Genomic DNA, 12,793 nt, shown 5'->3' with positions numbered 1-12,793 from the left:
AATTTATGACATAGGTATTAGGTATATGTACTCAAATGCTAAATTTAATATTTTTAGATTTTTAGATTTGTATATTTTATTACATTATTGCTTATTTTGTATTCATAGGCGTAAGGTGGTCATTTGTTTTTTTGGGAGGAGGAGCTTAAGTCCTTTCAATGGCAGACATTAAACGGCTATTGGGGGGCTTTGCCTCCCACACCCCTTAACCTGTGTACAGCAGCAAATATACATAATAAAATACAAACAATGAGCGACAATCTAAAGTTTTATTAAAATATTCAATTTTTTTTTTTACTTATAAAATTAAAGTCTATTATTTTATTTAGAGTATATCTTTAAATACATCATCAGAATTGATACTATTTGATGGTAAACGGACGTTTTGCCCCCGTAAAAAAAACCAGTCCACGGACGTTTCGTCCCCGGCTATTTTTAAGATAGGACGTTTCGTCGCGGAGAGTTATAAGACATAGGACGTTTGGTCCCCGGCATATTTTAATTAAAGGGGGTAGAAAACTATTGAGAACGGTCCTTATCGGTCATACCTTTTTTAATAACACGATTGAGAACGTTTTTACCTGTTAACTTTAATGCAACGTTATCACATTAATTAAAAATATAATATATAAAATATATATAATAGATATCAATTACTATAATATATCTTTGAGTTTTTGGTTACAGAATAAACTTACGTGGAATTAAATTTGATAAATAAAAATAAACATACACACACATCATTGTAAAATCAATACAGGTACATTTATCACTTATTTGCCAGCTTAAGGCATTTTTTAAGATTAAAATTTAAAAAATTAATATTTATTTACAACATATTTTTATTTGTCATTTTAAGATTAAAAATTAAAAAAAAAAATCAAAAACAAACATGCAAAAAGTCTTTTGTTAATCAAAAAAAATTTCGTTCATTTTATAAACAAATTTAAGGTGAATTTTGTCAAGAAAATGCAAAAAAAAAAATTACAAAAAATCAGTTTTAATCAGCAACATTTCAAAACACCAAAACAAATATGTCCTTAATAATCCCAGCCCTAAAAGTTATTACTAAAAGTTAAGATAAATGACAACGTCGCTCGAAAAATCGTTCTCAATCGTTTGATTTTATGGTACAAAATATTGTTTCTTTGATCTGCCGACAATTGTTCTCAATCGTGTTGTTTAAAAGGTAAAACGTTCTCAATCGTACAACTCCGAATTAAAGGACATTCAGTTCTCAGGTTTCTAAATAAACAGCATTCAGAAATTAATTTATATTAAATTTCGAAGTAATAATACTAGGAAACCTATACGAGCAAACAAGAAAAAACACTTGGAAAATCGTATGACTGAGTACATTAATGAGAAGCTTGCGTGAATTGAATACTTAAAGAAAGTTTACTTGTATTTATTATATTTTATTATTTGTATTTAGTACCAACACCTAGTGATGACTATAGTTAACTTCCAAATCAACGATTTAAAATTGTATACCTATATTATATCTTTTTTTTCTGTAATATCTGTAATTCTGTAATATCTAATATAGTATTTAGGCTATAGACAAGTAATAAAGATTTTACGTGCACTATACAGCCAAACAGGTCTGTGAGCTGTAATTCTAAATTTATATAATACGTTAAATCGTTAAATGATAATGATGTGGTTTTCTAATAAGTATAAAATATTTAGTATATCAAAAGTTATTAAGATAAATCTATTCGATAAAAAGTTGTTATACTTAATAGTTCCACAATTATACACACTCACTGTACACAGTTATAATTTGTTCGTGTTGTCGTGCGTATATAATACAAATATGGAGTGTATAATTACAAAAAAAAAATAAAAAAAAAAATAAATTTACAAACATTTTTTATACAACGTTCATAAAGACTTGTGCAATGGAACAGATGGAACAACAGATGAAGAAATAACTACTGTTTATAAATTTGGAGCTCACAGTCATGAAGGTGATACAGATTGTATTAACTCAGAAAATACTAAATGTACTATGAATAACATAGCAAATGAAAATTATGATTTAGCATCTCGAATTTATGCACGAAATGTGGTTAATTTATCAGACGAAAGCAAACGATATAATATTGGAAATGAAAATTCGATAAAAAAGGAGTTCGCAGCAATATCTATCCAAAAATTTCAAAAATAGATGAAATTTTACTGGCAGGAAAACATTGGAGTATGATTGGTAAAGATAATTCAGAGTCGTTTTTATTTTATGACAATAAAAATAATGAAAACCATATTATAATTTTCTCTTCAGAAACGTGCATTGACGTATTAAAACGTACCAAAATTATTTATATGGACGGAACATGGTCTACTTGCTACTTGTCCCTCCGAATTTTACCAAGTTTATATATTACACGCAAATGTAGACAATATTATTATCCCTGTGGTGTACACTTTACTTCAGCGTTAAAATATAGAAACTTATATTGAATTACTGACTGCTCTAAAAGATAAATTTGAATCACTTTCAATAATATCAATTGATTTCGAATATGCTGTGGTACTGGCAATTAAGAAAGTATTTAACAATGAAATATTAGTGCAATTGTGTTTTTATTATTTAAACCAATCTATCTGGCGATCCTAACTAATCTACTTAATATAATTGTGATTTATTTAAATTTTGACTATTTGTATAATTATATTGTGTGAATATTGATTATGTATTTGTAATTTTGTAATATTGTCATTTAAAAATTAAATTTTTCATTTAAAATTAAAGTACTTATCAAAATATGCCGGGAACCAAACGTCCTATGTCTAATAACTCTCCGGGACAAAACGTCTTATCTTAAAAATTGCCGGGGACTGGTTTTTTTGACGGGGACGAAACGTCCACGATTCCTATTTGATACATCTCTTTCAATATTGAGAATAGCTAAAGATGAAAAAAAGATCATGACTCATGGTGGAGCGTATATAAGTACTAATTCTTCGCATGGTTAAAAAAGACCGTTCACAAAACGCAGAAGAAATAGGTATACTTAAAGCCAAGTTCAGTAGCTTGTATAGATTGGGAAATGTTTCAACTTTAATGAATTTTTGATATGAACTTATTTGATTTTTAGTTTTTTGAACCGTCAATCATTCGCCAAAGAGTTGGGCATCCCGTTTTTCTCAGCTAGTGATGGATGGTTAACGAATTTTAAGAAAAGAAACGGTATTGTTTTCAAAAAAATTTGTGGAGAAAGTTCTAGTGTTGACGATAACGTGTGGTCAGAGTGGCATCGTAAACTTTCAACTTTGTTAAAAAACTATGAGCCACGAAACGTGTTCAACACAGATGAAACCGCTCTATTTTTTAAATGTTTACCAGATAAAACTTTCACTTTTAAAGAAGAAAAATGCCACGGCGGGAAACATAGTAAAGATAGGTTAACGATTTTATTAGCAGTAAACATGGACGGCTCCGAAAATTAACAATAAATAACTCTAATATGTATGTCGTATCACCTAATTTACTGAAATAATTAATATGTATGTATGTAGGTATGTACAATAATAAAAAACAAAATTTTTTTCTTAACTCTCTATAATTCGAATTTTTTTTTGCCCTCTCGTTATTTCAAACTACTCAACAATTCGAACTCTCGGTAATTCGAAGTTTTTCAGCAGTCCCGTCAATTTCGAATTATCGAGAGTCGACTGTATATTTAAAACATATTTTATGCAATGTGTGTGTATAATAAATGAGGATTTTTGAACATATAAAGAATACCTAAAAAAAAAAATATTTTGTTATATCCTTGTCATTTTTATCTTCGACTTAACCTTGTTTTAAACAATTGACAATTGATTTGCAATTATCCATCACTGCCCTACAGTTATTGTAGCTACAAAAATTCAACTTGCGTCACTTATTTGTGAAAGAGTGCATGGTTTAATATTTAAATGTTTTTGCATTTCTTGTAATTTTTGGTTCAATAAAAATGAACAAAAATAAAAATAAAAATAAATAAGTAATTCATTTAAAATTAAAATAAATAAGTAATTCATTTAAAATTAAATAAATATGAACTTACATTTACATTTTTATACATATTAACAACATTAAAATTTAGTTTATGAGCCATACAATGAATGTATGTCGCATACGGATAGTGTTTCATCATTTTGGCTTGTACATCACTCTTTCTGCCAGCCATTACATTGGCTCTATCATATGACTGTCCAATGATGGGGACTTGGTCTGACTTACAGAATCTTAAAAAGTTAATAATTGCATTACTTAATGACTCAGGGTCTTGTTTTTAGGACACATTGAGAAAGCCAATACCTTTCAAAAACCTTCAAAACTTTTGGTGTACCTAACACAAACTGACATTTGTTCTTCTTTGTGGCATCTAAAAAATATAATTAATAAATATATTATATAAATTATTACATAAAGTAGTTATAAAATTAATTTAAAAAAATATAATATAAAGTCATCAGGAGATATTACCTTGCTTCATCACACATAATAGAGTAAAATTCAGCATTTAGAACTTAATTTTATGATATAGTCTCAAACATGATTTGAACAAATATCAATAATAATATTTTGTGTAGTAGGACTTGTATAATTTATATATTTCTCATAATGAATATGATAATCTGGATTATGCTTGAAAATCAGTTTACAAGCTTCCTTAAAATTGCCTATCAAAAAGAATTTATATTATACTAATATAGGTAGGTATTAACTATTACATTATTATACCTTGATTTAGTGAATTGCTGTCTTCTTGATGATCCCTAAATGGTATGCCTTGACGACTGAGATACAGAACAATATCTATTATACATTTCATATTGTTTTGATTCTTGATTACTTCTTCATGCTTAGCATTTGACAGTTCTTTCCTTTACCTTTTGAACCACTTGTCTATTATAATGCATTTAAGATTTAACAATGATTATTGTAGGTAATAATAAATAAACAGTATTTGGCGTTTGTGAGCATTATATAATTTTAGCGCCCGGTAGGATAGATGAATAAAGTATGCAAAGATATTTAAAAAATATAAGCACTTACTTTTGTCCAGTTGTTAAAACCTTTAGTTGTAAATGTTTCTTTAAATTTGTATTAGCTGGTATCAAAATTACGACATGCACAGCAAAATATACTACATTTTGTAATGCTAAACTCAAGCCAATCGAACTGTTTAATCAATGCTGAAGTCAAAACGTGATTTTGTGATTCAAAACAAGTTTTAAGATAATATGCCTAAAAAATAGTTGGAATATTTGGAATAAGCGAACAGCAAAAGCCGATCAGTTTTAGGCAGGCTAATAGGCTATATATAATATTATATATGATTACATAAAACTTACGTCTAATATAGGAGTTGCTGGGCCCAAGTCAATATCATCTAAATCTAAAATTACATTAATATCACATTTTACATTTTGTGTGGGTTCATGTACAGTCTTCACAGATATAGCATCATCCACAGATTTATAAATGTTAACAAAGTTTTTATGTTTACGTTTACTGAAAATACTAAATACATTATTTTTTTTCCATTTTGGTGAGCTGATTGAAGTTTGAATGATAACCGTATTATTCGTAAATTCGTAATAGCATAGAATAATAATTAATAATATTAATAGGTACTACTGTACTAGGTAGGTAGTCATTAAAGTCGGTACATTTCATTTCTATCACGTGCACGTAGCGCTTATCTTATTTTCTTACAATCTTATCACTTATCAGTTTATCACTATTGATTTTGGATGTAATGTACGGAATAATGCATGTATTTCAATAAAATAAGCACAAATTAACCTTAACAACATAATATCGACAAACGAAAACAACGCACTGCCTGTCTATTGTATAATATTATAACTTTTAAGTAATTGAATGGATAAAGTGGCAAAATAAAACATATACAATTTATTTGTATTGATATTTAAATTTTAAATATCGTAAAAATGATTGATTTGGGTATTTTCTAAATTTAGATGGCCCAAAGTTTTTGGGGAGGCTATTATTCAAGCTGGGAGTTAAGCTCCAAGCCCCCCCCCCAAACTACGCCTATGTTTGTATTCATACAGTTTTTTTTTCTTATAAAATGTATTTTTCTTGCATATTAATTTAAAACAGTCAATGACCATGAATGTCAAAAAAAAAAAAAAAAAATTAGAGCATAATAGTGAAAACAATTACTATCATTTGAAATTTTTTAATGTTGCTATTTTGTAGACCCCTCAATATAATATGGTCCTGCCTCTGTTGTGCGTTATACCTATGTCGAAATATTATTACTAGAATACGTAATAATGTTGAAGCCGCTGTCGTTTATGATGACGTAGTCGGTATGGCACGCGGGTCGCGGGTGGAGGTACAGTATTATTCACGGTTTCTGTGTGCCTGTGTACCGTGTATGTCAGTGCGTGCGTGCACGCGATATGTGTGCGTGTGCGTATGTACGTGCGTGCGTGTGCGTGTATGCGTTGGCCCCGGCGACAATTATTATTATTATTTGTACCACCACCGCCACTAAGGCCGCCGAGATTATCAGCCGTCGTTGTGTGCGTGCGTTAGCGTGTACTCGTGTGCGTGTGCGTTCGTGAACGAGTGTGAGCTCAGTAAAGTGGCGAAGGGGGAAATAGTCGAAAGAAAAAAATAAACTGACAACAGCGACGACGACGAACCACTCGAACCAGTATTGGTTACACCCGATAATCGTCGTTCGTCTGCCGTCTGCTTTAATTTTCGTTTAGTATTGGTATTATTATTCGTTGTCCGACGGCCCTTGAAATATATATTGCCTTCGAGTAACTAGATTATTATTATTCATTTTTATCTTTTATTATTTTTCGTTTTATCCGTCACGATAAATACCGAAGCCCGTCACCGTCGTCCACAGTGTGACGTCCAACGCGCGCCAGTGTACTCTGTTACGCCGTCGGCGGCCGTCGTCGCCGTCGTCGCCGTTGTCTTCCTCTTCGTCCTCCTCAACGACATCGACACCCACAGTAGCCCCTTTTAGACGTTTCAGCAATCGCTCTACGTTTTTTTTTATTTGCGTCACTCATTTACCAAACGCGCAAGCCCGCACACCTGCGCTGCCGCCACCATTTGAAAATGTCCCGGGAAAACGTTTGACTTTCCGCTCTTAAAGGAGAATCGGTATCGCCAACATCGTCCAGGTAACACTCCAACTTTTCGTTCTAACGACAATAGGTTTTTATTTATTTTTAAACGGCTCACCACCATTTAGATAACGTCTGTCAATTCAAATCCTTGTTCAGTTAATATTATTGTTGTAAAGTTTTGTTTTTAAATCTCATAATTATATTAGTCAGATCATCTATACAATTAATTAATATTAGTTTAGGTAGGTAGGAATTTATTTTAGTTATATTAAATTACTCTTACAACATTTGACACTGAAATAATTAAACTTACTGTGAAACAATTTACTTTTACTTTTCAATGGTTTAACAGATTCTACATTAAGTATATTTGAATACTTTTTTATCGGAAGCTATAAACATAAAAGCTTCTAACTTATCTTTATTCAATGATTTTCGGATCACATTTTTACTAATTTTTTATATTCAAAATGAGACTTTAAAAGCCACCTAGTTTTAAAATAAATATTTAAGCAAATGGATTATAAAAACATTAAAAACCTCGAGCAATTGAAATATATAATAATAGCTTAGATATAGAAAGCATATTAAGAAAATAATTATATGAAAATGTTAATTGCCGATGTGAAACACTTTAAGGCTTACAAATCCTACTACCTTTAGAATATTTATCTTTTTATATGTCCATCACATTGTTGCAAGCGACCTTTCAGTGATTGATCTGTCGACAACTTAAATGATTGTTAATAAAAAATGTCCAAAGTATAAACAAATTATAGTTTATTTTAAATAAGCAAAAATGATAATAGTGTGTGTGTGTATTCTTAAGGCTGAGTGAAGGTGCTCTGGTCTTAGTGTCTATGGTACATCTGATTATGCTGTAATCTAGGTTTCCTTATACATGAATATAGTCGGTCCCTTTGATCTGGCCACTTGCATATTTGCAGGTGGTAAGTTGTTGATTTCATAAGAAACGTATTCACTAAATTTAAAAAGAATACTGTTCACGATTTCTAAATGTGCCCCAGGCTGCACGCTGCACAAATATCGAAGCAGTGAACAGCACACTTTGTTTTCTTCTCATAAATTATTGTTAATGTTTGTATCATCAATATCGACAATATCTTGTTGAAGGTTATATAGACATACGAGAATTATTTAATGGTTTTTAAATTGAATTCCAGCTTAAAGAGAAGTGTAATTATTCTGATTTAAACTATACATAGTAATGATATCTTTGTTATTTTTTCCAAGTGTTATGTGCTAAGAAGAAATTTTTGTTTGTCCATAAATTTATCAAAATCAGTAGGTGGGTAAGAAACATTCTAACTCATAATACATTTGATTTTTTTTTACAATTTTTCTCTCTGTACCTTCAACAATTCCTATAATAGCTAAATTATTATATTTCTATACGTATTTAGTGGTTTTTTTGATGGAATCAATCAATTATAAACATGTTACAATTCACCTAAATTTGGTCAATTTGAAAATAGGTAGGTTAGGTAACTAACCTAATAGTAATAAACCTATTACTAAATTGTTATCGTGAATGTTTTTATAAGTAATTTCTAATTTTCAATATACCAAACTGCCACTGACCATGTTAATTGAATTGACTAAAATTAAGCTATACCAGTGAGAGGTGACAAGATTTTTAGTTGGGGAAAATAAGGTTTTTGGTATATAATATATATAAACTATTCATAATATTAAAATACTTATAGTTCATATTATATTTGTATAAGCTCTTAGTGTTCATACCTATTGAATGTCACCCACTCACCCAACTTGAATTTTATTAGGCAGTTGCCCCCAAAAATTGATTTTTGGACAATTAAGTTTATGTATCTTATGTAATTTTTACTTAATGTGATTTGTTGGTTCTTCGGTTGAATCTGAATTTGATAAATTAGTAAAGGTCTAACCATAGATAATATCTACATGGTTAAGACACCACTATACCTATTATACATAGCATGCTGTGAATGAAGAGTCTACTGGTTACTATGTTAGTTATATGGGGTTACAGATAGTTTATGTTAAATAATATTTTTATCAATTTCATTTGAGCCAATTTTTGAATAAAATAAGATAATTAATTTTAATATTATTTATTAATATTAATCACAGATTAAGATATCTTAGTCTGTGATATTAAGAGGATACCCGTATTTGTTGTCTCAGTCTTACAAACACGTAACATAGCAAATTTACGCTTAGCAGTAGTTCACGTTTTACTCTGTTAGCTTAAAAATTAGAGTGAATAAACCTATTATGAACCTTGATGGTTAGAACATTATCTGTGTTTTGCTGGAAGTACTTTTACGATAATTCAGTTTTTAAGTGGGTTATGAGCATTTTTATTTTACAATTTACTATATGCATATAACTCACTTAAAAACTGAATTATCGTAAAAATACTTCCAACAAAACACAGATAATGTTCTTACTATCAAGTTTCATAATAGGTCTTTTCACTCTAATTTTTAAGCTAATGGAGTAAAATGTGAACTGCTGAGCGTAAATTTGCTATGTTAGCTTTTGTAAGACTGAGATAACAAATACGGGTGTTGCGCCCTCTTAATTTTATTCATTTAAAATGGTGTATTCATTTTTATACTGCGATACCATTACAAAAAAAAAAAAAAAAATGACAAACACACCTTATCTTTTCATTTGTAAATATACATATTATTGAATTAACATACATTTTTAGTTATTCTATTATTTATACCAATACAATGTAAACGATTGAACATGTTATAAGCTTTTAAGCAGTTTAATGCAAATAATAAATAATATCACTTTCTACATTTTTCCCTTCAATGTGTGTCTAAAATTGAGTTTTCGTTATCACTTATGGTTGATACCACACTTTAATTATAATTAACCACTTGGGTAACTAGTTTGGACTTCTATCACAATTGAATACATGTTCTATCTGTGCGTGTATATATATTTTATCTATGGGTCTAATGTCTAACTATCTCTAAAAATTTGAATTGATACAAATAAATAACAATAAATCTCAATGATAGGTAATTCTTAATTTTATTAAACTTATCTACTTCTTTGTCTTCAGTCCGGTAATCAATGGTGATGATGGTGATTGCTTGTTGAAATGGAGTTTGTGCTCTAACAACATTTGAACATTTTAGTTGGTCCTGAAATATTTTATTATTGCAAGTCACATAATTTGTCTTTTTTACATTCTTTTTTTCGTATTTCAATTATCTAATTTTGATATTATAAATGTTAGTTACATAGTTTTTATCGAGGTTTTTATGATTAAACAAATGAACATTTTAGTATGAAATTAAAAACTATGATAAGCCAATTTAGTCATTCTTCTTTCACTAAAATGTAAAAATATTAATCAATCAGGTGCCTATTTTTACAAATTTATCATATAATTTTTATTTGAATCCAATATTTAGGTTTAAGAATTCAAGTTATTTTTAGTTTAATATTGAGTGCTTGACTTACCAACTTATCAACACTATTATAGGTAATATAATAAATAATGAATCAATACATTAATACATTAAAACCCATTTTGTATTATTGATATGAGTATTTTAAAAATATTTTTAAATTTTTAAATTTATAGTAGATATTATATAAAATTCATTGCCGATAAACTAGCGAACATATTTTTTTGTACATATAAAATGATAAAGTTTTAATAAGTAAATTATTGATTTAATAGAAATTGTTTTAAAAAATTGTTAGTTATTTTATTTAAAATATTTAGAAACTATTATTCATTTACTGATATTTTGTTTCAGGTATTTAACTATTGCAATGGAATTTTTAATGACAAAGGAATCTGATGAAGTCGTCTCTATATTGTCCCAAAATAATGAATCTACCAATACCAAATTTCAAAATGCAAACATTGATCAAATTAATAATGAAGAAGTTTCTACTGTATCAAAAACTTTATCTGACTGCTTAGTAGATATCCCAAATTCGCCAGATTCAGCATGTAGAGTTCAAAATTTGTTATTGAATATGAAATCTAAAGAACTCAGCACTAATTGTGATGAAAAAGATAGTATTGATAGCAATATAAAACCTTACAGTGACAATGTTAATAATCTAAATATGTGTAGTTTACCCTCTTCTACTTCAATTTCGTCTAGTGAAACTCTTGTTTTTTCAAATACAAATGAATCAATTTATTCAGATTTAAACAATATTTTTACAACTAATAAAAAACAAGGGTTTTCAATTGAAGAAATTAGTAATGACAAAACTTCTAAAAATAGCCAAAGCATGTTAACATACTCAAACGATTATACTTGTTTTTTAAGTGAACAAACAGATGCTATAAGCGATTTAACACCTTTCAAAAGAAGTAATAGCTATTATTTTGACTCTCCTGTAAAAAAGTTATGTACTACAAAACTGCCTATCAATGAAAAAACAAATGAAGTGGTTAACAGCATTAACTTGTATTCAAATAAAAAAGATAATAAAATATTCAGCGGATTTACAAGTATTCAGAATGACTTAGAAGTTGATTGTACACAAGATCGATATGATGGAAGCGACTCTGGATTTGGATCAGAATTAGCAGAAGATAAGAATAGTACTAGCTTAGATGTAGCAGTTTCATCATCAAGTGCATCATACAAAACATTGAACCAAGAATCTAGTTTTGAAGATCTGCAAAGAACTTCAAATGAATTTTTGTCAGCAATGGAAGTGTTGAAACCAAAGTTTTCAGATTCCATTATAGATACAGGACCATTAGACATTAAGAATAATTACGGGATTGTTAAAGGTATTTTAAAACGCAACAAACCACTCAATTATGGTGTTCTATCATCTGATGTTACAACAGTGAAGAAACGCAAAAATATAAATTTTGCAAATGTAACAGTCTTTTACTTTCCCAGAGTTCAAGGATTTACTTGCGTCCCTTCACAGGTAATAATTTTTTATTGTAAATTTAAATCGTTTTACTTTGAAATTGTGTTGTATTTTTGATTTATCAAGAAAATTATTTTTCTTAGGGTGGTTCTACTCTTGGCATGACAAAAGTTCATAGTGCATCACGAGTTTTTTCTCTGCCTGAATATATGGCAGAACAAAGAAGAATACGTCGAAACTTGATTCAACTAAGTCAATCCGAGGTGTCTGGTACAAATAGTGATGACAGTGATAGCGATGTAGGAGCAGCAGATGTTTACTCTGAATCTGACGCAGATGTGGATTCAGATAGCAATGGGAGTTTTTTACAAGTAACTTTATCTTATTATGTATGATTCAAAAAAAAAAAAAAATGTATTTATTTGTTTATAGCCCGTACCTACACGACAGAGACGTGCTCTATTGAAGGCAGCCGGTGTTGACAAAATTGATTCTTCAGAAAAGGATGATTGCAAAAGCATAAGATTATCAAGAGAATTCTGTGGGTGTTTGTGTCGTGGTTTTTGTGACCCAGATTCATGTGCTTGTTTTCAAGCAGGAATAACATGCCAAGTGAGAACCAAACAAAATATATTTTTTTAAATAAGTATTATTGGTATCACAAAATCCATATAAGATTAACAATCTAATCGTACTATGAAATCAGCCACAATTTTCTACCTGTATTTTAGTTTTGGTCAGTGTATTTTGAATGGTATTGGAACTGGTCTAAAAAGCATGGGAGGAATAA

General features: G+C 29.3%; 2 protein-coding genes and 2 pseudogenes across 7 annotated transcripts in view; 3 read left to right on the top strand and 1 right to left on the bottom strand.

Moving 5' to 3' along the window:
* Positions 1-5,719, bottom strand: part of LOC149062003 (uncharacterized) — a 33,413-nt gene extending 27,694 nt beyond the window's left edge. For 2 of the 5 annotated variants that reach the window (XM_089218150.1, XM_089218149.1), the window contains exons 1-5: positions 5,353-5,718; positions 5,054-5,245; positions 4,739-4,903; positions 4,313-4,379; positions 4,059-4,239 (exon numbers count right to left, since the gene is read on the bottom strand). In XM_089218150.1, coding sequence (XP_089074276.1) covers positions 4,059-4,239; positions 4,313-4,379; positions 4,739-4,829 — 339 coding nt within the window. In that variant the 5' untranslated portion in view covers positions 4,830-4,903; positions 5,054-5,245; positions 5,353-5,718. Of the gene's footprint in view, positions 1-250; positions 3,942-4,058; positions 4,240-4,312; positions 4,380-4,738; positions 4,904-5,053; positions 5,246-5,352 lie in introns of those variants that run through there. The other 3 variants (XM_089218151.1, XM_089218152.1, XM_089218148.1) reach the window with 3 other exon arrangements.
* Positions 1-12,793, top strand: part of LOC149061989 (uncharacterized) — a 354,191-nt pseudogene that overhangs the window by 84,094 nt on the left and 257,304 nt on the right.
* Positions 1-12,793, top strand: part of Axud1 (AXIN1 up-regulated 1) — a 36,927-nt gene that overhangs the window by 18,935 nt on the left and 5,199 nt on the right. Inside the window, exons 1-4 of one of the 2 annotated variants that reach the window (XM_015514029.2) lie at positions 6,548-7,176; positions 10,914-12,060; positions 12,147-12,374; positions 12,436-12,615. In XM_015514029.2, coding sequence (XP_015369515.2) covers positions 10,930-12,060; positions 12,147-12,374; positions 12,436-12,615 — 1,539 coding nt within the window. In that variant the 5' untranslated portion in view covers positions 6,548-7,176; positions 10,914-10,929. Of the gene's footprint in view, positions 1-6,547; positions 7,177-10,913; positions 12,061-12,146; positions 12,375-12,435; positions 12,616-12,793 lie in introns of those variants that run through there. The other variant, XM_015514030.2, reaches the window with a different exon arrangement.
* LOC149062004 (uncharacterized) lies at positions 1,820-2,623 on the top strand (annotated as a pseudogene).

This window comes from Diuraphis noxia, unplaced genomic scaffold (assembly GCF_037042655.1).
Source record: "Diuraphis noxia isolate RWA-SAM2 unplaced genomic scaffold, SU_Dnox_SAM2 contig0001, whole genome shotgun sequence".
Classification (NCBI taxonomy): domain Eukaryota; kingdom Metazoa; phylum Arthropoda; class Insecta; order Hemiptera; family Aphididae; genus Diuraphis; species Diuraphis noxia.
Note: the sequence above shows the minus strand (reverse complement) of the source record. Positions and strands in the feature narration are given on the sequence as shown.